General features: G+C 45.2%; 1 protein-coding gene across 1 annotated transcript in view; it reads left to right on the top strand.

Moving 5' to 3' along the window:
• Positions 1-27,122, top strand: part of LRP4 (LDL receptor related protein 4) — a gene marked incomplete at both ends in the record, with an annotated part of 77,341 nt that overhangs the window by 32,690 nt on the left and 17,529 nt on the right. The window contains 14 exons of the mRNA XM_084262750.1: positions 4,929-5,075; positions 14,626-14,742; positions 16,909-17,022; positions 17,460-17,576; positions 19,996-20,124; positions 20,458-20,577; positions 20,699-20,824; positions 23,108-23,233; positions 23,651-23,785; positions 23,907-24,032; positions 25,069-25,299; positions 25,591-25,747; positions 26,112-26,329; positions 26,647-26,823. Of these exons, the coding sequence (XP_084118876.1) occupies positions 4,929-5,075; positions 14,626-14,742; positions 16,909-17,022; positions 17,460-17,576; positions 19,996-20,124; positions 20,458-20,577; positions 20,699-20,824; positions 23,108-23,233; positions 23,651-23,785; positions 23,907-24,032; positions 25,069-25,299; positions 25,591-25,747; positions 26,112-26,329; positions 26,647-26,823 (2,040 nt within the window). The remainder of the gene's footprint in view (positions 1-4,928; positions 5,076-14,625; positions 14,743-16,908; positions 17,023-17,459; positions 17,577-19,995; positions 20,125-20,457; positions 20,578-20,698; positions 20,825-23,107; positions 23,234-23,650; positions 23,786-23,906; positions 24,033-25,068; positions 25,300-25,590; positions 25,748-26,111; positions 26,330-26,646; positions 26,824-27,122) is intronic.

The following is a 27,122-nucleotide window of genomic DNA, read 5'->3' as shown; positions in this document are numbered from 1 at the left end:
CTGGAATCACAGCCTTATGCCCACCACTATTAGGACTTCCTTTCGCTTGTTTTCTCTTTAATTCCATTATTCATGTTCCAGTTCTTCTGTACAGACCTGTGTATCTTCTTCTTAGTTACTGTAACTGTCAAATACTTGTACTGTATTTTCACATACCTTCAGTATCCACGTAGACCTTTTGTCCTCTGCCAGGAGGGTACTATTGAAATTATAAAGGATGGTACTGTCATCTTTTTACTTGTCTCTTGTAACAGTGAGGTTGCTGAAAGATGCTGCCCTCCACTGAACATTGTCTGTAAGCCATGAAATATGGAGTTAGGTGCCTGGCCATGGAGGGGAAGGAACCCAGATCCGTGTGTTACTCCATCCTGGACCAAAAGAGTGATTGTTCCTTCCAGAGGTTTCTTATTCTGAACTGAACAGTCTTCAACTGTAAATCATGCCAAATATTTCCACAGTTCTGGGTTTTCTAAATCTTCTGCTGCTATTTGCCTTGCAGTGTAGAAGAACTAAAGGGATGATTAACTGTGGTTGGCTTGCTACTCTGTGTTACGGGTACATGCAGGATTGCAGGGTGATGCAAGTCAACTGATGGCTGTGAATTTAATGCTATTCATTTAAAAAATAATAGTAAGATTTTCTGTGTTAGGCTGAAGGGGAAAAGATGCAACTAACAGGGTTGTGTGGAGTGGAATTATCTTATGTAGTCAGTGCTAGGTGCCTGGAAATAAAGGAAAAGTGGAAAGGCAGTGTGGTGTCGACCACAGATGTGAGGATCTTTGGCAGTTGTTCATGCAGGATTCTTGGTCAACATCCATTTGATGAAACTTCATATTATGGGACTATTAGAGTGTAAACAATCATTCACTGGAATTACCTCCCCAGAGATGTGGTATAATCCGCATTGCTGTAGATAGATTTTCAAGATGTGACTGGACAGGGTGCTAGGTGATATCGTCAAGGCTCCTTTTCCCACAAAAGGTTGGATGGACCAGGTGACCTTTCAAGGTCCCGTCCAGCCTGGGCTGTTATGTGGTTCTGTGTTCAGCCTGTAGAAGGTTGAATTGCTACCAATAGGGATAAGAGCTGCCATCTGTCATAATTTTTACTGAAAATACAGTTGTCACCTCATCTTTTGGAAGAACACATGCAGAGTTTAGAAGGACTGTGTGTTTTCACTCCCCCTTGGAAATCTGCTATCTCTAAGAAAACAAAAGCTACAAAGTTCAGTTTGGTAATTATTCTGTCTACTTAAGCTTCCTTTGTAATGTCCATGTTTCTGTGAATCTGTGGCACATACAGAGTTGTTATGTAATAGCTCTGAGGGTTGCAAGTGACCTCATGAGCAAAATGAAGCTTAGTATATTAGGTTTTTCTTTATGGACTGTATTATTTGGCCTAATGAAGAGTTGGCAGGACAAAGCAGCAGAGTGACAGGTTACTGTTTAAGGAACTCTGCCCACCCTCCCCTGAAAAAGATGTGCAGAAATAACAGGATGATTACTGACTTTTGCTTTTCAGCCAGGAATGATGTAACTGTTTTGCCAAGTTTGGATATAAAATTATGAAGCCCCTAACTATCTTTTTAAGGGTGAGAAGGGAAGAAAAAAATCCACCCTCCCTTAGGAGATGTTTTATTTGTCAGATGACCATGAAGATGGGGAGGGTATTTGGAAGGAATCTGAGAATACCATACTAAATTTAAGGTGATGGCAGATGTTAACTGAGGCCTGTGTTTAGACTGATTTCCTGTTTTTAAAATCTGGAGGCTGTTTGTATAATATTTTGCTATGAAAACTGTTTGGTTACTGGATCCTGCTGCTACTGCATCTGGAGAGAACCAAGCTTCAGCCAGGGAAGATTTTTTTTTTTTGTTGCTTGTACACATGGGTAAGTGAGAGAGTAGGAAACTTGTATGGTGGTCACATGAGTTACCAGGAGAGGCCAGGAAAGTTGAGTGATGTCAGCTCAGCACCTGGTAATAAATGCTTTTCTGTGTTGTTTGGTATTATACTGCTCTGTTACAATATGTCAGGGTTTTGTTTCCTGCATAAGTGAAATGATTTCTGAATATAGATGGTTGGTAAAATGTCCAAGCCTGCAATATGGTTGATAAGTTTTAGGAAGAACTTTTGTTACGGCTAAGCCAGAGGTACCCCTCACTGTTTTCTGCTCCAGAAGGATGTGCAAAAGTGTAAGCAGATATGTCTGCTTTGATTGTTGGTCCAGTTGCCTGAATGGCAAGTATTTCCATCCTCTTCCTGGACCCCTTACTAACTAGGGATTGAAACGTGACACTGAAGGTTTATGTTCCACCCTCATGCACTTGCTTAGTCCTCTGTCCCACGCTCCCTGTGTTTAATGAGAGTTCAACATTAAAGAGCAAGTCTTCCATTGAGGCTTCTCACACTAAATTGGAGTTGGACTCGATGATCCTTATGGATTCCTTCCAACTCAGTATATTCTCTGATTCTGTAAATTGGAGAAAACATCCCTCTCATTGTTACCCTTCCTGGCCTTCTGTTGTTACAGATAGAGTTACAGGGTAATGTTACTGGAACCCTGAGCACCGGGAAATAACCATGGGACACTAAGAAATACTACCCACACTGAAATCATTGAGAAAATTCCTGCTGTCTGCAGGAGGTCCCAGGTTTCATTCAACCTGTTCTTTTTATTGGGCAAAGACTATTCATCCAGGATTGGTCCTTCTGATACTGTTGGCTGGTTGGAATTAGTGTGCTTTCCAAACAATAATGTGCTTTGATTGTCCAAGTGTAAGACTAGGGTAAATCATGGCTTATCAAATGCATCATTTTAACGACTAGAAAGTTAGTTACCCTAAAGGTCACAAATCAAAAGCATTGGACTCACAAAGGTCACAAATTTGAACTAGTTAAGCAAAATGTGCTTACGTGATAGTACTGCAGATGTAGGCTGATGTATATGAGAGTGTGTTGGTATCTGGGTCATAACGTATCCTTCAGTTCCCAATGGTTTCTATAGCATGGTAAAAGCACAAGCCAGAGACGGCAGAACATAGCAACCCTAATGAGGTGGGAAGAACAGATTTGATGTGTGTGTGTGTGCATGTATATAACCTGATATTACTAGCAACTTTTGAAGATAACCATGTGTTTGACAATGCAGCAGATTAAGTTGCAGTTTGCCGATTGGGATGGCTGCACTAGTTATTTCTTTGCTGTTGCCGAGCTCTGTCTTCATGCTGAGGAGCTAAACCAACTTGCTTTTACTCTTTCCCAACTGTCTCATTTGTGCTTATCCAGAAACAAATTATTAAATAATTGGTTGTCCCAATTCAGCCCCTTGTGTCCATGCTTGGGAAATAGTGTAGTGAGGCCTCGCAGCCTGCAGCGAAGCAACGGGAGCAGGCAGCGGAGGCTGGCCAGAACCACCCCGGACAGTTTTGATGCGGAAGAAACTTGTAATGGAATTCTTCCTGAGGAAGAAGAGCATCCCCTCTGACCTTAAATCTTAGCTTGACTTGCACAAGTGGGTATCTTTGCTGGGGAGAATTCTGTTGAGGGACTTTGCAGATCAGTTACGTAAAATTTTGCAGAAACTGCTTTTCTCAATTAGAATGGAAAAGAGTGAAATTATGAGGCTTCTTTTTCTTTTTTATCTCTCTTTTTTTTTCTTTTTTTTTCTTTTTCCCTTTAGGATTTTGTGGGTAGGTTGCTACTACAGCTCATGGTTCATCACAGATACACTAGGTGTAACATGAGATCAAAAAGTCTGCAAATAGTTCAGGATGTGTATAATTACAGCTTGGTGCAAATATCCCTCTGTAGTTCTTTCTTTATGATCTATTGTATAATCTGAGAGATGATCTATTGTATAATCTGAGAGCTTTATGTTTGCTTGAATTGCAGTAAGAAGGAACCCTGCAAAAAGAATCCAGTCACAGACTAGCCTGAGGGGATTGTTGATTGATAGAATAATAATTTAACAGTGATATTGATTATATAGATTGTCTAGATAACATCAGAAGTTCAGGCGTGACAGTTTCCCTTTTGAGAGTTGGGCTGTAGCCTGTTCTCTCTGAAGTCAGAGATTTATCAAAAGACTGTGGGATAACATTGTAAATAGCTGCATTTGCACAGGAGTGAGTGTCAGTTGTGCAGAGCGTTGCTCTGTAGCTGGGAGAGGACAGAAAAAGTTGAGGCCTCCTTAAAATAACTTTTAAGGCTGAAAAAAATGTTCTTATCAGATTATATATTGGCATTTGGATTAAATTGTCTTTTGATCTGTAGAGTTAAAAACCATTTTCTCTTGCTTTCATGAATATCAGTTGTACACTGCATGGTGTCACAGTTTAATCTCCAGGTAAATGAGCAAGAGGATGGGGTTTGGGTTGTTGGTTGGGGTTTTTCTGTGGGGATGTGTGTTTTTGTGAGGTTTTTTTTCCTTTCACTGGAGTCAGAAACATTTAAAGCACTGACATGTAAAAAGTTTGCATCTACAAAGTTCAGAATCTGCAGAAGACCCAGGTAACTCTCTGAAGTAGAATCCTTGCCATCCCATCTTTTGTGGTGTCAGAACTAAATAGAGCAGCAGCCACACTGTGCTCTTGGAGAAGAGGGACTTGGTAAAATAAAGATGTTCTGATACCTGGGGTTCCTGGAATACGACTGTGACTAGTGCTGAATTATTTCTCAGCTGATTCCCAAACCTTTCTTTGGCAGGTTGCCTTCAGATAGCCCCATTCCAGGAAACTCTGCATAGTGCTTGATCTCCCGTTCAACAGTGCGAGGGGGGGATGCGAATGTTTTTCTTTGCAGTGGAGTATGTGTTCATACCTATCGTGTGTACACGGGAAAAATGGTGATGTCACTTTGCATGTAATGCATTTACCCCCAAACAGGCAAATCTCCTTAAAATGCCTTTCTTCTTTGTTCCCCCTGCAGGTGTTACAAGTAGCACCGAGTGCTCCTGCGGCCGCAATCATTTCACGTGCGCGGTCAGTGCTTTTGGCGAATGCACGTGCATCCCTGCGCAGTGGCAGTGCGACGGGGACAACGACTGTGGGGACCACAGTGATGAAGATGGCTGCAGTAAGAATGCCATTTTTGACTTGTGTTTGTTGAAAATGAATGTCTTGGGTTTCTCTTTGTTTTACAGATGCATCTAGGTTTTGCGTGTCGGATATTTAAGACTGTAGATGATGTACTTGTGACTGACTTAAGTACTCTGAGCATAACAGAGCCAGTGTCCACTGACATAAAGCACTGTGAAAGCCTAACTCTGCTTTACATGGCTGGTTTTAGAGGGAGAGAAGGGACAAAGAGAAGTACCTCTCTTTTTTCCCCACTCTTGCAAAAGTGCAATCTGTGAACTATATTATAATTGTTTTGCTATAAATATTAACAGAAAATAAATAAGCAGTGTCAAGAAGTGGAAATGGCCTTAAGCTGCACCAGGGCAGGGTCAGATTAAATGTTAGGAAAAAATTCTTCACTGAAAGAGTTGTCAGGATGTGGAACAGGCTGTCCAGGGATGGGGGGTTGAGTCACCATCCCAGGATGTGTTTAAAAGACAGGTACTTACAGATATGGTTTAGCATAGGACAGGTGCGGTTGGAGTCGATCTTAAAGGTCTTTTCCAACCTAGTCATTCCTTGATTCTATGAAGTGTATTGAGGGTGTCTTCCCTCTGCAATAACTTAGTTTCTGTCCTAGCTGCACTATGAAGGGAGAGGAAAGTAAGCACCATAATCAACTTTCATTGATCTTGGGATCTGCTGAGGGAAGTTACCTTGGAGCTACTGTGTATCTGTGGTGTCAGTATCTGCATAGCTGAGCCTGGCTAGGTGAGAACTGATAGGAAGTGTCATACGTAGTGGGTTTAGCATAATATAGATGAATAGAGAAAATCTCTTTCCCTGGAGCCCCAAGTAAGTTACTTTCTTAGCTCATCTCTTTCGATTCCACAAACTGTGATAGAATTGAAGGGTGGGAAAAAAAGGTCTGATTTTTGTGGGACTTGGCTCCTGAAAGTTTCCCTCAAGCTGAAAATTTAAGGCTCCTGTCAATGAATGTGATTTTGATCTTGTTTTTTGTAATTGTTCAAATAGTGAACAACTTGAAAGACCTGGGGGATGGGGTGGGGTTTGGTGGTTTTGGAGGTTTTTTGTGGAATGGATTTGAGTTGGTTTGTTTTGCATTTGTGTGTGTGTTTGTAAGGGGAAGTTGTGCTTCATGAATCCATTGAAATGATGCGAAAGAACAGGTAATAATTTAGCCAAGAGATTCTTGTTGATAAGGTCTATCTTTGTATTTGAAAATCCTGCACCAAAACAGGCATGGTAGGACTGGGGGCCAGGAGGGGTAAGACTTTCCATAGGAACTCAGCACGAGATGGGTTCAAAGCTAGCAAAATTTGCTTGTTCACATAACATGTACTTAAGCTGTAGATCTCCTTGCCACAGAACACTGATTCTGAAGTTTCAAACAGTCTCAGAAAGGTATCTGACATGTAAAATCCCCTGATGACTGTTAAAAATGAGTATGTCACCTCTTGTTCAGGAAGTATTTGTATCAGAAATCAAGACAGATTTTTTTGCTTCTGAGGAAGAACTTGCATGCTGTGTTCCTACACTCTTCTCTTGGCATCTGCTGTTGCACTGTATCTCTCTCCATGGCCTGGGCAGGAGGAACCTTTTGGTCTTGCACAGTTGTCATGGTTTAACCTGGCTGGCAGCTAAAACAACCACATAGAAGTTCACTTGCTTTCCCCTGACCCTGTGGCATGAGAGAGAGAGAGCCAAAAATAAATTTAAAATAAGGTAAAACTTGTGGGTTGAGATAAAGACAGTTTTATAGGACAGAAAAGGAAGACAATAATAATAACAAGAATCTACAAAATGAGTGATGCACAGCACAGTTTCACCGCCTGAAGCTGATGTTCAGCTAGCTCTCAAGCTGAACTGTCTCCCAGCCCGCCCCACCAGTTATATATGGAGCATGACGTCATACAGTATGGAATATCCGTTTGGCTGGTTTGGGTCACCTGTCCCGGCTGTGTCCCCTCTCAGCCTCATGGCCTCCTGCCTTCTCCTTGGCAGGCCAGTGTGAGAAGCTGGAAAGTCCTTGACTGCTTGGCAGCAACTGAAAACATCCCTGAGTTATCAACATTGCTCTCATCTTAAATACAAGACACAACACTTTACCAGCTGCTAGGAAGAAAATTAACTCTATCCCTGCTGAAACCAGGACAACAGTAAAGCTCTGGTTGTGGTGTATCCCTAATATAATAGGGAATTCTGGCCCATATGGATTGGAATGGAATCTGTGCACACTAGGGAGTAGTAGTGAAGTGTGATCCATCTGCTGATACTCTAAGGCACTGGGGGCTGGGAAGTCTATGGAGGCAGAGAACCAATTGAGGCAGAGAATGTAGGAACTGAGTTTGACTTCTGCCTTCTTTAATTTACTGTTTCTAACAAAGCAAAGGGAGGAATAAGGCTGAAGCAAAGGGTCCTGTCTCAATAACATGTGTAAGATGGGAGCGTTTAAGCATCTTGTTCTGAGTAAGGCTTGTCTTGTAGGTCCATGCAATTTAGTGAGAGAGGTTAGCTAGCAAGTACAGAAAAGGACAGTTGGTTTGAGGAAATGGAAGAGCAGATAAAGAGCTGAATTTACACAGAGTGTAGAGATTACTCAAGGGGGAAGGATACGAACTGCCTCTTAAAATATTGCATTATAGTAGAATAAACACAGAGAGGAGAACTTCTTCACCTGACAACCTTGGAACAGCAGCTCAGACTTTAAATCAATTTAAGCTTCTTGCGCATCAGCACTGATGCTTGCACATAGTACAAGGGAATGGGCAGGTCACAGATTTTTCTTTCCTTCCCTTCCCTGGCCATCTGTCTGCAACATGCATACAGTGTTCTGGTTGGAGTAAAATTTTGGACAACTTCAGTGTTGAGCTTGATTGATTTGTAAAAAAAATTTTTTTAATTGACTTATGCCTGAAATTGGTGAATTTTTTTAAAATACAAATATTGAGTTGTAGGTTTGGATTGTCCTGATGAAGTCATCCTACAAGCCTCAAATATATTATAGGTAAAAAAATAGTGAGATTCCTCGGAAACCACGGGGACAATTTTCATGCTGGGTTTGTTCCGACTCGCAGTACTAAGTCAGCGTGTAACCACTTACATGGACTCTTCTGAGCTGCTAAAGCTGCTGGGATTCTTTTTCAGCACAGTATGGAAGTACAGCTCGGAGTTTTAAAGACAGGAATTATAATATTAGTAAGGAGCTGCCTCTGATCTGAAGAGTGAACCGAAGTGATTGCAAGGAACACACAGTTCCACTGCTCTGTTGTGAGCTAGTTTTGCAGTTACAGGACTTTCTTTTTTCTCCTGTGAACATCTTAACTTTCCAGAGAAATAAAGCTGCAACTGCGCTTATTTAAGGGCTACTTTTACTTCAGTGTACCACCTCACATGCATATGGTAAGGTGATACAGTATCAAGAATGAGTTCCTGGGAGAGTTCTGCCGGCTTCCTTGAGAAAGGGAGAGGGGAAAGGGAAGATATCAGACTGTTGGACTCTTAATAAAGCAAGAGAGTGAAACGTGGGGTGGGGAGGCAAGGTGAAAATTAGCAAGTGAAGATTCAATCTTGCATCTGTCTCTATATAGCACTGTATATGCTTGAGTGGTCTATCATTGCAGTTAAAGAATGACAGCTTGAAATGGTGTTTTTGTGGGGTTTTGGGTTTGGTTTTTTCTTTTTTAAATCAAGTGTGAAGATACTTGGCCGTGAGTGAGAGGAGCTGCAGCTATGAAAAACAAGAGCAAACGCAGGGAATGTTTCTTCCAGAGAGATGTTCAGTTTTAACATAAGTTCTTAAAATGTGGTGTGTTTGGGTTGGTTTTATTTTTTTTTTAATGTTCTCCTACAAACTGCAAAACAAATACCCACTTCTTGAGTCTGTTGTGTTGATGTTTTTCCTTCATCTGTTACCCTTCCACACACCCCAGTCCTTTCCCACTTGCGTTGGTGTCTGCCTCTCATAGGTGTTTTCCCATCACTTTTTGGAGACCTCTGCTGCAGCTTACCTGGCTGTGACAGGAACTGTTTGTCTTGCAAATCTGAAGCCTTGCTGTGGTGGGAGCCGATTCTTCTGTGACATCTTTGCTTCCTGCACTGGATCATGTTTACAAGTCCAAGTGCTGTAGTAATAATAGTAATAAGCAATGTCCCAGCTGTCATGCCAGCTTCCTAGACTTTCTCTGGTGTCAGCTCTCTGGCTTGCTGACAGCGTCTGGCTTGGAAGCCCTCACTACACATGCAGGGAGTAGCTCAGCTGCCTTCCTGCCCTGTGCCAGCAGAGCCTGCTTTGGACTGTCCCTAACACAAGCCGCATGCAAGCAGAGGAATGGTTTTCATTCTGCCCTCCTGCGTGTGCTTTGAAGTCCGGAGTGGTGTGAATGAGGCTTACTTCCTGTGGCAAGGGTGAAAGGACAACTGAGTAAACTTGGCCTGAGGATTGATAAATAGTTCTGTTTCTCATAAGATACACCAAATCCCCTCGTAACCATCCTGGTAGAGCCTTGTTACTCGGAATTTTGGGTCTGTGTTGTTCCTAATCAGCTTGTAAACGTCTAGCTCCTTGGGATGCAGCCTTGCTTGCTTAGCTTAGCTTAGTTTAGCTCCGTGCACTGTTATACATTCTTTTATAGGGACTGAAGAAGAATTTATTTGTTTTACCTTAAAGTTCGCTGAAAGTGGTCTGTTCCCATCTCATTGGGAAATTTAGGCAGTTCCTGTTGAGCTACAGCTCATTCAAGCCCATGAGAGGGTCTTTTCCTTGCCAGGAGCAGGGCTGTCTGTATAGCCTACATTGCAGGCTCAAAACAAATATTTTTTGATTTAAAAATCTCATAGGTCTTTTATTAAAATTAATGGAAACTTTATACAAGAATTCTCTTCCCTCTGCCCTTCACTTAATCACTGGTCTTCATTAAGTATAGAATGACACTTCTTAAATTTTTACTAATTTGAAACAGTTAACGAGTTCAAGCTTCTTTTGAAAAGATACCAATTCCATGTCTGGAATTACACTTCTTCCTTTTACTGGGCTTTGAGTGTTTCCTTTAAAAGGCATCAGAATTAAAGCAGTGCCCTCCTCAGGCAGAGCACTTGTGATCAAAGGGCTGGGAAAGACTGGGTGCTAATAACTCTCCGCTTTTTTTAATTTTTTTTTTTCTTTTTCACCAGCAATATACTTAAATACAGTTCAGCAGTGCAATTGGAAAGGTTTTGTGTTAATCTGGAATGAGATTTTCCCAAAATGCTGCTAGTTAAAACGCAGCATCTCTTATCTCTTCCAGAGAGTGGACCAACATCCTTTATTTTTTTTTCTTGACCGTTTGCCCACTGTGCTACAAATCTCAGCACACAGATCTGTGTTTATGTGTGTGTCTGTGCTCATACCAATGTCTTAGCATGGGTATAGCTGGGGGTCAGGCTGGGATTGCCTCTACTGTTGACAGCATGATTTATTTATATATATTTTTTAGTTTGTATTCATTTTTAACAGACTTTTCCTACTTCACATGACCGAGAGTTTGTCTAAACAAGCAGTATTGTTTAAATTGCTGCGCTCCAGAGCTCTGAGCACCAGTTCCTCTCTGTCCTTGGGTACAAAGCAACCTGCTCGCTGTCGGCAACAGGGATAAAATGTTCAAAGGATAGTAGGATGTGATTCAGTCTATGTTTCACCTTATAAACTTCCCTTTTCCCCCGCCCTCCCCCTTCCCCTCCTGCTTGGCCATAAAAGAGTGCCCTGTGTAATTGGAGTTGGGAGAGGGGGAGGAATAGCAGGCTTACGATAGACCTAGCTTTGCTGAAACCTTGGATGATGTCCAGTGTGACCATGCAGAGGGATGAGCTCAAGGAAATGGTTGAAGTTCAAAGACCTTTTCTTGTTGCTCTCTGTCAGTTGACAGATGTGCTCTCTTGTGCTGTCGCTGTCTAGCCTATCTTTTCCACTGGCTCACCTTCCTCAGGCTTGTTCCCCATCCTGCCTAGGGTGATGGGCTAGTCTCTCTCTGTCGGGCATCTGTCTGTCTTATTCTCCATCCTCGGACTTGCCTTTATTCCCAGGAATTTCCCAGAAAATACTGGCAAGTCCGAGGATGGAGAATATCTGGAAAAATACTGTTTCATTGCACAGATATGGAGAGGTCAAGCTGGAATTGAACGTGGAAGGGAATATGAGGCTTAGCTGTGTTTACTGTTGCATTACCTAAGCCTGCTGTGATCAGTGGTGAAAGTGTGTTAGTGCAATGTGTGATCACTTTCTCAACAGTGGAAACAGTGCCTATGAAGCACTTGCAGCTTTCTTAGGAAGCAATAAATAAATATTCTTCATTTTATGGGGTAGGGAAGTGGGGAGAAAGAGAGGATTGCCCCATCTTCATGCAAACATCAATATCAAGGTGGGAAGAGAATATAGCGGTTCTGTTTCTAGTCTTTTAGGTGCTAAATGAGCTTGGCTAGAGTGGTCTTGCTCCATCTTTGCCAGCAAAAAGGAGTTCTTACTGCTTCATCTGCTTTGCCATGTACTTTTCTTCAGACTGTTGTTAGAACATGGAGCGTGGCATTTAAAATCAGTTAAAGCAATAAAATATGTTTCCTGATTGTATAGCAGTTCCATGATGTTAGGACAAAATATAGCAGAGGTTGTTTGAATGTCCTAAATGTGACCTCTCAACTTTTGAATTTCCTCTTAAGTTCAAATTTCCAAACACTTTGGATATATTTACAACACGACTAAACATTAACTCTGGGCTAGTGGTATGCCCTCAGCTTTAACTCTGTAAGAATAAAACTCATCAAAATATGTAGTAGTGACTTGACAGAGGAGCTGAATAATAAAAGAAAGGGGGTTGTAGGGTGAAACTGAAGCCTGGGAGGGCAGAGCTGGGAAGAGTGGGTTAGGCAGAGACTGCCACCACGTGAAAGCTGCTGCTGGAATGTCCTGCATTTCCCTTTGAAGCATCTGTTTGCAACCATTATTAGATTCAAGTTATGAATTTACGTGGCTCCCTGCCCTGATCCCATTGGTAGCTCCTGTGGTCGTTGAGACACCAGCTTTCATCCATTAGGCTGGGTTTGCTGTTGGTTTCTGGGTGGGGTTTTTTGTTTGGTTTGGGTTTGGTTTTTTTGGTTCAAGGTTTTGGGTTTTTTTTGCCTCATAAGTGAGTTTGTGTTTTTTCTTCCTCCTTTAAGGGAGAGCTCCTGTAGAAGGGGCTTTATCCCCCCCCACCCTGGTGTTGTCTGGGCTGGCACACACTTGCTGTCTGCTGCGGTGGGAATTAGGTCCTCTTTTGTATGTGGTAGTTTGTGTTTCGCCCTCTTCCCCTTGCTCCCCCTCCCCTGTGCTTGAAGCTCAATTTTTATATTTAGCGGGAGTATGAAATTGGCTGAACTGCTCCCTGTAGGGGTGGAATTTCATTTTGTGTCATTACCTCATGAAGGGATGCAGCAGTTCAGTGGGATAATGGTATCAGCTCTGAACCAGTGCTAATGGCCTAACCCTCTGGGAGCCTGAAGAATTCTCCCCTGGAGAGTCAGCATGCAAATTCCCTTCCAGGCGGCTCCTCTGCAGTCCTTTGGTGATTAGTCACGCTGGGACCCGGGAGAGCAGACAGAAAAGCATATGCTGGGGGGATGGTTTCGGTCCTGAAGCTGGCAGCTGAGGCCAGGGGGGGTTTGTTCAGTGTGCAACGTATGGGAGTTGTGCTTGGGGGAGAGGAGGCTGACCTGTGGGACCGACCCTCAGAATCCAAAAGTCTGCCTTGCTTTTGTTTGGAAAGCAGAGTTTGGGAACTAGAGTGTTTTTCCCCTTCTGCCCACCCTGAGGGAAGAGGGGGAGCTCCCACTTGGGTTTGATGCAGCAGCACAGGGGTGCTCAGAGAAAGTGTGGTGCAAGGGAAGGGCTCAGCCGTTGGAAGAGTGAAGTGCTGTTGGATCTGTGGGGTGAAAATATAGACTTGTATGCTTCCTATTCCTTCATCACTCTTTAGGGCCTAGAAGTGGCTGTATCTGACCTGGATATAGATCTCTGTGGAGCATCGTGGACACGATAGGAAGAACCTTCTCCCAAGGGCCCATGCCAGATTCTGTGTTTTGTTGCCCAATGTGGTGGTCAGCCCTGAGAGAAGTGATGTGTGCAGCAATGTCCTCTCAGATACAGAGATGCCTTTGCCTGTCATGGTGCAGGAATAGCTGAGAATATGATCCCAATTTGTGGTTAGGAAAAGAGAGGTTAGGGGAAGTGTGAATTTAACTGCAATAGCCTATTCTTAGGGTGGGAGTCTTTTAGGACAGGCCCTTGGTGAGAAACCTTGGGAGAACTTGGTACAGGGAGCTGTGAATGATTCTGTGTAGTGTAATCCATGCTGCTTTCACAGGACATTGGCAGCGGTCCTGGGCCAAGGGGCAACAGAGGGTTGAGGAAGCTGGAAAAGCTGAGAATGTGACTATTTGTTCTCGTTATTAAATCCTCCTCCTTTTGTGCGTGGCTGCTGTCCTCACCTTCTTTTACTCTCCCTCCCCTGAGGCTCCCATCTCCAGGGTAGCGTTGGCAGGGGAAGAAGCAGCAGTACAGCAGAAGAGGGCTGGCCTGCCTGGTGACAGATGGGAGATGCTGTCGGCGAGCTGGGCTGGGATGAAAGGGTTTCGGGCACTAGTCTCTCCAGCCCTCATCCCTTCGCGTTGCTGAGCTAACCTTGTTCTTTGGAGAGCACACCTGTCAGGAATAGTCTTGTGCAGCCCCTTCCCTACCACAGCTGGCAGCACTTAAAAGCATGAACTTCCCTGGGGTTGAGTGTTCCTCTCATCTGTGTGGGGAAGGACAGGGCTGGTGCTCCCCCTTGAATTCCAGCTTTGTGGCTCTGGTCGTCTTTGAACACTGTGGATCTGTGGTTCTACTCCCATTGTCAGCAGACTCCTGTGTAGGCAAACATCATCCTATATCTGTCCCCTTCCTCCATTCTTTTTGGAGACCTCTAGCAGGGTCTGGACTCTGCTGTACCTGAGGCACAGTGGATTATCCCCAGCTGTGGATTCCTGCGTCTAAACTTCTCCTTGCAGGTTTGTTAGACAAAAAGGCTGGCAGTCCCCATGCTAGAACACAGGCTGTAGCAGGTACCTTGGAAAAGCTTGTTCCCAGAAATGCTGCTTCTGACAGTTCTCACTCTAAAGTGCTTGCTGTGTAATAGGAACAGGATGGACAGCACTGGGAAGCATGCTGGAAAGAAGTTGGTAACATAATTTTGCTTGTTATAAAACAAGTGCAGTTATGGGAGGAGAGCAGGCTCAGGCAGGAAAGAGAGAAAAGGAACTTGGCAGGGGAATTGTGGCGGCTAGTTTATTGTGGAAAGGTCAGTGCTTCTCTGGGGAGGAGAGGTTGCCAAACTACAGACCTACCCTGGCCCCCCATCTAAGGGACGGGTCTTCCTTATGACTTTAAATTTTGTCTTTGTTTCTAATCGGTGTAGCTCCCTTCCCTCAGAAGGGAAGGAACTTCACTTTCAGGAAGGAAGCTGGCTGCAGCTCCATGAGGTGTTTCTTTGCTGTTGCAGTGCTGCCCACGTGCTCCCCCTTGGACTTCCACTGTGACAACGGGAAGTGTATCCGACGGTCCTGGGTCTGTGATGGAGACAACGACTGTGAGGATGATTCCGACGAACAGGACTGCCGTAAGTCACCTCTGAGGGGAGAGGGTGGGTGCTGCAGCCAGGGAAAGTTGACCCTTTTTATTTCAGGAACGTGAGAGTTTATCCCCTGAATCAGACCTTTGGCTTATAATAAGCGGTATCCTGCCCCTGACAGGGGTGTACACCCGGTATCTGTAAGCCCTGCCGCCTTGGCACCTGGCTTGCTGTTCAGCTGCGAGTCCTGGGGGAGGGAATGCTTCTCCATCCGGCTGGAGAACCGTTTATGCCCTGCAGCCTTGCTAGTTAATGTCGCATGAAGCACCTCCCTGAGCAGAGCTCTTCATGTCCTCCCCTGTTCGTGGAAACACCTAACCCCTGCCAAATCCTACTGAACTGCCTGTCTGGACGACTTCCTGTGGCCTCAGGTTCCACTGCCTGACTTTTCTGCTGGGCTGGGCAGTCCCCAGCATCCTCTCCCTTCAACAGAATTCCCTGAGGAGAGGGAGGTGGTGTAGGGATGCTGCCCAAGCAGAGACCAGTTATCCTGAAAGTTTACTGTCTGTTGCTATGTGAGATGCCATCTTCAAGAGCTGCTGTGGCAGGCTGCTAGCTCTGAGCACTGTCATTGTGCTTCTAGAGATTACTGAAACCATTTGGGGTTCAGCCCCCTACTTTCTCCCCTTTGTCTTGAAGATGAGGGGTAGTTGTAGCTGGCTTTTTTTAGCAAAAGGTGTTGAGCTTTCCTTCTCCACAACAATTTGTCAGGTCCATACTTGGTAGCATGTGCCAGAGAACCAGCAACATAATATAGCACTGGAGCTGCAGCTTCTCTGAAACTCCACTGCTAGCTGGGGCTGGCATCAGGCTGCAGTTAGGAAGAGAATTGTTCTGCTGTCCAAGATGTTTCCAGGTTCTTAATAAGTATCATTCTACAGCCCTTAAGTTCTACAAAAATTGTTTACTTGTGCTCTCAGGGGGCTCTGATAGAGGAAACTTATCTCAGGAAATGCAAACATGATGTTCTTGACTGCAAAGTGTTCCATGTCCAACACTTGGGTAGAAATTAACTTGCTTTTAGATGAGGATGTCTTTGATCTTTGCCTGCCCTTTTGGGCAAAGAGATGGGAATGGAGGTTCAGGGGGTTGACATCTTGTGTGACGCTTTGAATCAAAGGATTAAACTTAGTTTTCTAGTCTATTAACAAAAAATCATGAAAGGAAAGGTGTATATAGGTCTGGGTCTGTTTGGTCCTCTGTCTGTTAGAAAAAGTTGGAATGCCCTCGTGTCTAAAAGAACAATGGAGAAGGGTGTGATCAAAAGATTTGGAGATTATTAAAAGGAGGAAGGCAAGGTTTTGTGAGTAAGAGTCTCCCATGGCTTTGTTCAGATTCTCACGTGACCATAGGAGGGTTTCTGTTGGATTGAGGTCCTCAGGTGCTAATTTTGCAGACCCTTTCCTCCCTGGTCTGCACACAAGTTTCCTTAGAAGATTGGCAAAGAGGGTGGAATGAGGCTGAAAATACTGAGGCATTTGGAAGAGGAAGTTTAAATTTTCTCTTTCTCCTTTTCCTTTGAAGGCAGCTTCAGCATTGTTGTGAAAAGAAGGTAAAGAGATAATTCTGCCAGTAATTATTTATTAGATAATGATAGAGCCTATTAATTCATTTAAAGAGAGTCCTGGATTGCCTTTTCTTCTGTGCAGAGATCTCTTGGGCCTGGCTTGGGGCTGTGCTAGAACACCAGCACAGGGTAGTTGTCTCCATCTCTGTCCCAGGTACTTCCTCAAAGACATGTTCTCAAGTTTTAGTCTACTGTCCTGTTGTCTTGTAGATGAAATGGAAAACAGGGACTCTTGCTAATGTTAGGCAATGAGAAATAAGCTCCAACATCATGATGTCACAGAATCACAAGGTTGGAAGAGACCTTTAAAGATCATCAAGTCCAACCATTCCCATCCTATGCTAAACCATATCCCTAAGTACCTCATGAACCCTTTTTTTGTACACATCCATGGAAGGCGACTCAACCCCCTCCCTGGGCAGCCTGTTCCAGGCCCTGACAACACTTTCAGTAAAAAATTTGTTTCTAATATCCAATCTATCCTTGGAGGGCAATGATGTTCAATTTGTAACATGTCACAGATTTGGCGTTCTGCAAGGCAAATCTTCCTGCCTCACCTTTACTTTACCTTCAATGTGTCGCTCCAGCTCCACGGGAGTGTGAGGAAGATGAGTTCTCATGTCAGAATGGATACTGCATCCGCAGTCTGTGGCACTGTGATGGTGACAACGACTGTGGTGACAACAGTGATGAGCAGTGTGGTGAGTAATGTGGCTCTACACGTGCTGCGTTGCCAGTGCTTTAAAAGGAGTTGTGCAGGCTCCCACCTGTGTGGTTCTGGCATCCCCTGAGCATGGGGAGGGATTGCAGCTTCCTTGTCTCAGCTGGGTTTGTGGAATATTTTCCCAGGCCTGGCTGCTTGCAATCTCAGGCTGTGTGCCCCTTACCTGCCAGGCAAAAACCATCACTTGAGACCTGTTACTCCTTGACATATCGTGGTGAAGTCCTGTGGATTCCTTTTGGAATCCATCACCCTGTGTCAGTTAAAGGAACAATGATGGTTTTGCACATGTACGGTTTAATGAGCAATCTTGCTTGTGGGTGCCCTGGCAGCCTTCAGGAGCTTTCAGGAGCATGGTGTGGTTGCTTCTTGGGTACTGTGAGAAAAGCCAAGGCGTTTGTGTTGCTGTCCCTGCAGATATGAGAAAATGCTCGGAGAAGGAGTTCCGTTGCAGCGACGGGAGCTGCATAGCTGAGCACTGGTTCTGTGATGGTGACACAGACTGCAAGGATGGCTCAGATGAAGAGAATTGCCGTAAGTGCTCTCCTTGCTTTTGTAACCACAGGAAATAGCCCTTTGGACCTGCTCCTGTCTTGGGGTTTGGCACGTTTTCTGCAACAAAGATCAAAAACATGTTAGTCCTGCTTGTACTGGCAGCTATGCCGCCTTCTGTTGCTTACCCCAGAGGGCATAAGAGGATGGTATATCTCTTGTGTTACCTCACAGGCATACTTTATTGGTGCCTGGCTGCTTCTCTGTTCTTTCCCGTGGCTGTGTGACCTTCAGTCAGAGCAGAATTATGCTTTACTGAATACAGCTAGGAGAGAAGGGGAGAAAACTGTTCCCTGCTTTTTCCTTTTGCCTGATTCTTGTGTGTGATTTCTGAGGGACTCTGCCTTGCTGACAGCATCCTCGAGGACTGTGCATCCCCAGCTGGCACGCTGCAGGGGCTGCCTGCCTGGCCAGCCACCCTCTCATCACTCGGATGCTTTATGCAGGACATAGTCCGAAAAGGGCCAATAGGACAAGTTAGCTGGAAGCTGATTTGACTGATGGGGAATGGGGGGCCCTGAGAGCCCGCAACAGTTGTTTTCTCCTCTGCAGGCTTGTAGCAAGTGGGACAGGAGTCTATTATGTCCCTTCCTAACCCCCACTGCCTCTCTCCCATGTCTGTGAGTGCTGTCAGTGTCTGTGGAAGTTGCAGTGGTCCCTTCCCCCACCCTGCTCTCAAAGGCATTTTGCAGAATTTGTTCTAGATAGCAGGAAACTTCAAAAGGCTCTGAGAGGGGGATCAGGGCCGCCAGCTCCTGAAGGGCAGGGGGAGTGGATGCGTGGGGGAGTTGTCTTTTATCTCTCCAGATAATGAGAGTTGGCAGGGAGCCAGGGGCTGAAAACATTTCTAAGCCAAGGAAAGGGCTCTAAGAGAAATCCAGCCTCTTTCCCTCTCTTTTTCTCCCTTTCTTGCTCCCTTGCCTGTCGCTTTCTGGCCGACCCGTGAATAGTCCCTGGAGAAGTGAGGGGAGATGTTTCAACCTTGCCTCCTGTGGGAACTGGTGCCCTTGTTCTCTGAGCTGGAATGCTTCTTCGGTCCTGGCTGGCCACTGTCTCTATAAGGCATTTTAAGTAACTCACTAAGGATTCTTCTCAGTTTGGCCTTTCTCTTATCTTCCTCCATGTGGTTATTACCTTTTCCTTATCTCCAATCCTGATTGTCATTTATCTAGGACAAGGTGGGACTATGCTGTTCTTTTTTGGGGACTTTTTTTTTCTCTGTGTGTGAGTTTCTTTTAGGGGTGTGATGAGCTGAATTGTGCTACAGGAGAATTTAAGTCACTGACTTAATTTTCTCCTCCAAGAGAGCCAAACATTCTTTTTCAGTCTCCTTTGCCCAGTCCACACATGCTTTAGTATCCAACCACTGGATACTTGCTGAACTAAAGCTCTTACAGGCTCTTAGTAAGGCTCTTGCAGGTTCTGCCCACTACTTCAGGTTGGAAAGGCAGGCATCGTTCACTTCCCAGGCTGTCAGTCTGTCTTTTTTTCCTTTTGTTCAATGGATTTATTTTCAGAGCTCTGCAGTGGGAAGACTTGTATGCCTGAAACATGCAGTTCATTCTAGGGACAGCATGTCAAGAGGTATCAGATTCTGTTGTGTGGGGCTCAAAATAGTTTTCATCTCTGCCCACATAGTGTACTGTCGAACAGAGAACAGGGGACAAATCCTTGAGTCTTAAGTTCGTTGGGCTTTGGTCAGGGTCATCTGTCTGGCAGTGCTCCTTGCTGATAAGGCACAGTTTGTTTTGGCGACAGCTTGAGAGGAAAGCGATGGGGGAAAATCCTCAAAGGTCAGAGCAGACCTGGGCACCTTGGTGCTTGGTTGCTTCCTTTGGTCTTCAAGTGCTTATTTTTGTGAACATTTTAAAAGAATCATTATTCCATGCTTCACCTTGCATTCTGATGTGCCTCAGTCTGGAATACAGAGCCATCCCAAAGGGTATCTATTTTGCCATCTCTTTCTGTATCTACCTTTTTTTTCAGGTTTCATAAACAATTTAAACACTTTCTGGAGGGCACTGACAATGGAGGGCAACACTCTTGGATCCTTGTTGTTGCTTTTCCATCAACCCTTCCTTCTTCGTAACTGTTTCCTTCTCTAGAATTTAATGACTCTTGAAAAGGTAGTGTTTAAAGACTAACAATAGTGACTTGTCTACACAGGTGTGTTACATATAATAAAAGCTTTAACCTACCCCTCAGTGAAGCACAAACAGCGTTCTCACTCCTTTCAGTAATGGAAGTCATGCAGAGATAGGTAGCAGTTGGTAGTAATTTCCAACACCTTTCCACTGAATACTTGCTAGTCTGTTATTAGACTAAGAAGGTTGTATTGAAACTGGATTATGCCCTGTCACCTCAGCCTTTTTTTTCCCCTTTTCTTTGATTCCCTCATTAGCATCAGATGTTCCAGCTGCCACCTGCAGCTTGGAGGAGTTCCAGTGCGCGTATGGACGCTGCATCTTAGACATCTACCACTGTGATGGCGACGATGACTGTGGGGACTGGTCTGATGAATCTGACTGCTGTAAGTGCAGGGTCATGTACTGGCCCAAGCATCTGAACTGCAGACTTAAAGGAATTTTGCACTGGCTGGAGACACATTCCAGTGTAGACAGCAATCTAATTGTTCACACTTAAGTTGACTCTCTAATTTTTTTAAAATTCAGGTAAATGAGAATAGTGATTGGAGTCACTGTCTAGTCAGCACAGTGCTGCATACAGATATTAAAGCAGTTTCCAAGAGGACTCTGTTCAGGACCAAGCTCCACAATAGTGCAGCACAAGGGTGGTTCTGAGGGGCCTTGAGGGTATTATATTGGTCTGAGTTTGCTTTTTATTTTCTTTGCCATCTCTGCAGCATCTCACCAGCCTTGTCGCTCTGGAGAGTTCATGTGCAACAGTGGCTTGTGCATCAACGCTGGCTGGAGGTGTGATGGAGACTTCGACTGTGATGACCAGTCAGATGAGAGGAACTGCAGTGAGTGGAACTGGAGGAAGCGTCCTCTTCCTGCGGGCGCTGAACAGTGGTTGGGACTGTTAGCCTTGGAATCGGGTCTCTTCTGATCCTTCTTCCTGATGCTCTTTTTTTGGTCCTCCAGCTACACCGATGTGCACAGCTGACCAGTTCCGTTGTAAATCAGGGCGCTGTGTCCGTCTGTCCTGGCGTTGTGATGGGGAAGATGACTGCTCTGACAACAGTGATGAGGAGAACTGTGAGAACACAGGTTTGACCTGCTGCCTTGCTGCTTATAGCTAATGTTTTCATCCTGGAGGTAATAGGTAGTGAAGTCTCCTTGGAATTGCTTCTCTAAGTTCCACTTAGAGATTTCACCCTTTCCAAAGAATGGGATCTATAGGCTATCTTATGCTTGGACACAGGTGCAGGTCTTTGTGCTTAAACTAACTTAAGTGACAGTGTTTTCTGGTCAGCTATCAGATCCTTTTATCTACTGCCCTCTCCCTGTGCTATGAATTAGCACTGAGTTCTGAGATGACTTCATCTGGACTTGGAGAGGTTAATAGTGTGCAAATTCTCTGCCTTTGTCAAATGGACTGCGCCTAACTCGTGCCTTCGAGATAGCTCTGGGTAGCTTTCGTGTTGCCTTGTGAAATTGCCAAGCAATTCTAGCAGGCAGTGGAATCAAAAAAGGGCATTTTGTGGAAGTGAAGGATAAAGCCTTTGGTTTAGAGTTTAGGGGTGTTGGCATTTTCCTTAGATACTTGCTCAGGAGTCTCTCTATTAATTATTGCATGCACAGCCATTCTTTCATATAGCAGTGGTTATGGAGAAGAGGAGGATTTCAGCAGACCATAGTGTTGTTGACACTAGACAAGGAATGTCTAGAATCTCTGGTTTTCTTAAAACCTTCAGGATGTCTGTAGGCCTTGTTGAGGAGTAGTGTGTGCTGGTCCATTAATTCATCCCAGTGAGTGGGGCCAAGCTATGCATATTGACCCTTCTGGATCAGTGTTTTTAAATGGTGGGTTTAGGGTTGACAGAACGGATTTATGAAACTATACCCCTGGTTTGGGCCTGTTGAGGAGGGGAGAGTGTGTGAAGGACAGCTGAGCTGGGAGGACCTGGAGGAGAGGCACGCTTCATTGTCACTTCAGAGCAGCTGCTCTAGATTTGGTCAGCTGTTGTAACCACCAGTGTGCAGGAGATGGTGGTGTTCCTGGGAAAAACAGTTGTACTTAAAGACAAGCTGGTAACACTGTTTCCTCATCCTGATAGCAAAGGAATATAGAGGTATGGAAAGAACAGTTGCCACCCAGAAGCCAAGTCAAACTTCCAGGGCCACTGAAATTCAACCTTTCCACCTCAGACCAAACCCAAGGTGGCCGAGTACAGCTGCTGTTACTGTAAGGTTGGTTGTGCAGTCCTGCATTAGGTCTGTGGTCACAGTCAGCAGGTTAAAATTAACTCAGAGCTTCCAAGTAGAATGTCTACTGGCTCATCTAAGCAAAATAGTTTGCTGTCTCAGTGTCTGTAGCAAGAGTTAAAATCATGTGTCACCACTTGGATTTAGAGCAGAATTATATTTTTGTTGGCCATAGAGAGAAGTTTCCTAGAATACTAGGAGATCAGCTGATGTAAGGATCTTTGTTCCGTTCGACAAATGCAGTTCAAGTTTCAGGATCCTTCATGTAAAGCATTCCTGTGCTCTGAAAGGTGAACCTGCATGTGATTTGGGTTGTCTGGCATGTCTGTTAGTTCTTATTTGTACTCGTTATTCTCACAACTACCTTTGCCATGCTGCTTAACGGGCAGCCTGCCAATCTTACTTGTTTCTTTGCTGATAACTGTATTGTCCTGTTGTCTTCCTAAGATTACCAGAGGGTGATAATTTAGAAAGCACTAACTAAGCTTAAGAGGTACAAGAAATAAGAGGCAGCAAGACAGTTATTTGCTGAAGAAACAATCGGATTGGCGAAGTCCTTACAAACAGCATTACTTTACTTACAAGAATTCTGTGGGGTCTCCCTGCCAACAGCAGAAGTGAAGCGTGTAGCTCGTGTGAAATCCTGTTGCCTGAGCTCAGATTTCAGGGATGCCTGTAAATCTCATTCCAAGTCCGTCACAGTGCAGTTAGGGCTGGACAAGATGCTCATTCCTATGCAGGTTTAAGATCCATAGCCGTGCCAGGGTGACATATCAGATGATTAAAGTGAGGAACTGGCACATACTGAGTAGGGTTATGGAATCTGGAACCAAAGGGAACTAAGCCAGGACCTTCCAGTTATTCTGAGAGAAACTAAATGACTGGACTCCCCAATAAAGCAACATTGGATTTAGTTTGGAGGAGAGTTTGCAGGCCTCCAAATCAGCATAAAGATGCGTGGAACAGTAAGGAGTGCACAGTGGGCTGAATTCAAACAAAGAGGAAGTCATGGATCTGTGCTCGTATTTGTAACAAAGCTTAGAAAATGTTCTGTGTCCTTTTCTTCACCATGACTGTGGTTCCATCAGTAAGCTGTGGTGTGCTTGCTTTCTGCTTCTACTGCAGGGACCCCTCAGTGTGCCCCAGACCAGTTCCTGTGTGGGAACGGGCGTTGTATTGGCCAGAGGAAGCTGTGCAACGGAGCAAATGACTGTGGAGATGGAAGCGACGAGAGCCCACATCAAAACTGCCGTAAGTTCTCCACGTTCACTCTTAAACACAAATGGAGGTGCTGCGATGTGTCTCTCTGGTGCTGCTGAAGGATGTACATAAGCAAGGAAGCCTGGTTTGTGGTAATGGGAGAGAGTTGAAGGCTGAGGAGAACGACCTCGGTGGTTTTACCAGTTACGTATGCAGACAAGGAATGCTGAGAAGACCATGATCTCAGCTATCAAAGTTTCTCTGCAGAGATAGTGAATCCTAAAAGCGCATTACTCTGAGTTTTGTCATCCACTTTGTTTGTGGCCTGCAGGGCAGAGTTCTGACTGTGAAGAGGCAGCTTCCAGCCTGTGTCCTCCCCTTCTTGCACAGCCTGTTCTGAAGGGCGGCTGTTGCCAAGCCGCTGACTTGTGGCTTCAGCTTGGTTATCTTCACATGTTCCTTTTGCAGGTCCACGAACAGGGGAGGAGAACTGCAATATCAACAACGGTGGCTGCGCTCAGAAGTGCCAGATGGTGCGAGGGATGGTGCAGTGCACCTGCCACACAGGTTACAGGCTCCTGGAAGACGGCCGCTCATGCCAAGGTAGGTTTCTGGAGCAGTAGCCTGCTCCCTGCCGATTTGATGTGCATGAAGTTGATGGCTCTGATAGGGTGCCTGGCCTATTAGTGATCTAATGATAATTTTCTCCCTTTGTAACTTCCAGATGTGAATGAATGTGCTGAGGAAGGTTACTGCAGCCAAGGATGTACCAACAGTGAAGGAGGCTTCCAGTGCTGGTGTGAACAAGGCTATGAGCTGCGACCTGACAAACGGAGCTGCAAAGCTCTAGGTAGATAAAGAGGAGTTCAGCCTTATTCTGGGGTGTGTGTGTTTGTGTTGGTCTAGTTCTCATAATCTTGTCTCTAATGCTTCATTGGCAGTGTTTTGCTGTTCACCAAGCCAATGTGTGAGGAAAATTAATTACTTGGATTTGTATTAGATATGCTTAGGCTGTTGATGAATGTCTGTGACAATTTTGTGTGATTTTGACCATGGAGAGCTACTTCAGTTTCCTTTCCCTGCCAGCAGGACAGCCCTTGGCTTCTTTCTCTAGTCTCTCATCATTCCTGGTGACCCAGATCCTGGGATAAAAAAACAGCCTCCTGTCTCTGTCTCTGTTCAGGAAGTGTCTTACAACTTCACTGACTGGAAAGGTTATCATACCTCCTTGTGGTTTGATCCTTGATGCTGATTGCTGATCCTGAGTGCTGTGAGCAGCTGCTGTATGGACTTACACCATTTTTTAAGGGCATCTATACACTCTCTCAGCTCCGCTAATGTGGGAGCTGAGGAATTAAAAATTCCTTTTAAAGAATTAAGGGTGTTGATGTTGGTTTGTGGGTTTTTGTTGTTTTGCTTTGTTGGGGGGTTTGGGGTTTGTTTTTTTTTTTTTCCTCTGCAGTTGAAGTACCTGCTGAGTCTGTACCTGGGTGAAGCACGTTTTGAGAGTGTGTTTTGTCTGTGGTAGAACATGTGTGTGCTTGTATAGCTAGGAGATGGATACAGGAAAAGGAATCTATAATCCAGCTGCCAAATGGCTGCCTAGTGGTAGGATTTCAGAGGCTGAGGTGAAGTTGGCTTACGTGGGACCTGGAATGATCACATCTTGCTGAGTGAACATTTGCCAGAAGGTTTAAAACTGCTCATCTCTGACTCAGTACTCTGTATTGAGGATGTGAAAATGGCTCTCTGAACTGTTTTGAACTTGGGAGTTGATTTCTTGCTGCCAGTACTGCAAAATTGTGTTCTGGGACTTGGTGCCAAGGGAATGGTGGAGGCAGGACCCTGTCGAAGTACTCTAATGCTGTCTTCCCTTATATCCTCAGGGCCAGAGCCAGTGCTGCTCTTTGCCAATCGAATTGATATCCGACAAGTGTTGCCTCATCGCTCAGAGTACACCCTGCTCCTGAACAACCTGGAAAATGCCATTGCCCTTGACTTCCACCACAGCAAGGAGCTGGTGTTCTGGTCTGATGTCACGCTTGATCGCATCATGAGGGCCAATCTGAATGGTAGCAATGTGGAAGAGGTAGTTTCTACAGGGCTGGAGAGCCCAGGTGCGTCACCAAAAAAGGCAAAAAGCCTGGGGACTGACCATAATGTGACAACAGGGGGGTGGGTGAGTGGAGAAAAATGGGTGGATGGAGTGCATTTCCTTGAGCAAGGGGATGGGTTGGATGGAATGGGTATAATATCAAGTGTCCCGCTGGAATTAATCTTGGCTGACAGGGTAAGAGACAGGAGGACTTGAACTGTGCCTCTTCTGAGGCTGAGAGGGAAAGAGAGAATTTTTCTGAGCAGATCCTGCTCCTGGTTTCATTCTGTTCTTAATTCTCCTCTGGAGATAGGTGGACTTGCTATTGACTGGATCCATGACAAACTATACTGGACAGACTCTGGGACATCTCGAATTGAAGTAGCAAATTTGGATGGCACTCACAGGAAAGTGCTTTTGTGGCAGAACTTGGAGAAGCCCCGAGCAATTGCCCTACATCCTATGGAGGGGTGAGTGAAAACTTAAAGACTCCATTGAGCCCTCCATGCAAGCGCTTCCAGGTGAACGCTGAAAACTCCCATCTTTGGTCACAAAGGCTGCCTCTGGGTTTGAGCCTTTTTTTGGTACTACCAATTTGGGGTACCTGGCAAGGCTGGGGACCTTCAGAGCCTTAATCGTCTTCTAGGCCCTTCAAGTTTCACCAGCCTGAAAGTGCCAGTGTTACCTTGTTGGCTGTTGCTTATCACACGGCTGTGACCCAGTCTCATGCTTGAGGTCACAGAACTTGATACTGTTTTGCCCTGATAGGGAGTGAAGCTGGGAGCGGTATGGGGATCATGAGTTTTGCAGCCTGTCTCTTCCTGCTTCCTCCAGCACTATCTACTGGACTGACTGGGGCAACACTCCCCGCATTGAGTATTCCAACATGGATGGCTCTAATCGGCGCATCATTGCGGACACACACCTCTTCTGGCCCAATGGACTGACCATTGACTATGCAGGACATCGAATGTACTGGGTGGATGCCAAACATCATGTCATTGAGAGGGCTGACCTTGATGGGCAGAATAGGAAGGCTGTTATTAGCCAAGGTAAGTAACAGGGCTACGTGCAGGGAGGGCTCTTCACAGTAAAGAAGAGTTACACAGAGCTACTGAGTTTGAGCTGCTGGCTCCTGCTTCAATGCCTGTTTTTTCAGCACGGGATGCATTCTGCCACCGCTGAGGAATGGCATTGGCCACCCGGTCTTTGGTGGACAGGAGAGAGGAGATATCTCCTGTTATATTAGTGTAATGTGGATTTGAGCAGGGCTGGCTGTGACCCGAGGGGCGAGAGCTTTTCCTTGTCTCCCTGCTAGCCTGCCTCCTGTTGGACCTGACCATATCCCTGTATCTGATGTCCTTCACAGGCCTCCCGCACCCATTTGCTATCACCGTGTTTGAGGACAGTTTGTACTGGACAGACTGGCACACCAAGAGCATCAACAGCGCCAACAAATTCACCGGCAAGAACCAGGAGATCATTCGCAACAAACTCCACTTCCCTATGGACATCCACACGCTGCATCCTCAGCGCCAGCCAGCAGGTAACTGCAGACAGGGTAGAGACCCGTTTGAGCCCCTGGCACACCTGCTGCCACCCACCACGCTGCAAAGCAGGGAGATGGCAAGCCTGAACCCAGCGTTCAGACTCACGCACCACCTCTTTTCCAGAGCTGTGGTACAACTTGCTCCGTGTAGCAGTTCAGTAGAGGTTTCTCAGCCCCGGTAACCCGGCGTTAGGTGTTGCCACAGCTCCCCCTGCTGACACGTGGGGAGGCTTTTCAGAAAAATACTTGTGTCCTCTTTATCTCAGAGCTATTTTGGGGGCTGGGGGAAATCCGAA

Source organism: Gallinula chloropus, assembly GCF_964237585.1.
Source record: "Gallinula chloropus genome assembly, chromosome: 4".
Lineage (NCBI taxonomy): Eukaryota > Metazoa > Chordata > Aves > Gruiformes > Rallidae > Gallinula > Gallinula chloropus.
This window is presented reverse-complemented; position numbering and strand designations above follow the sequence as displayed.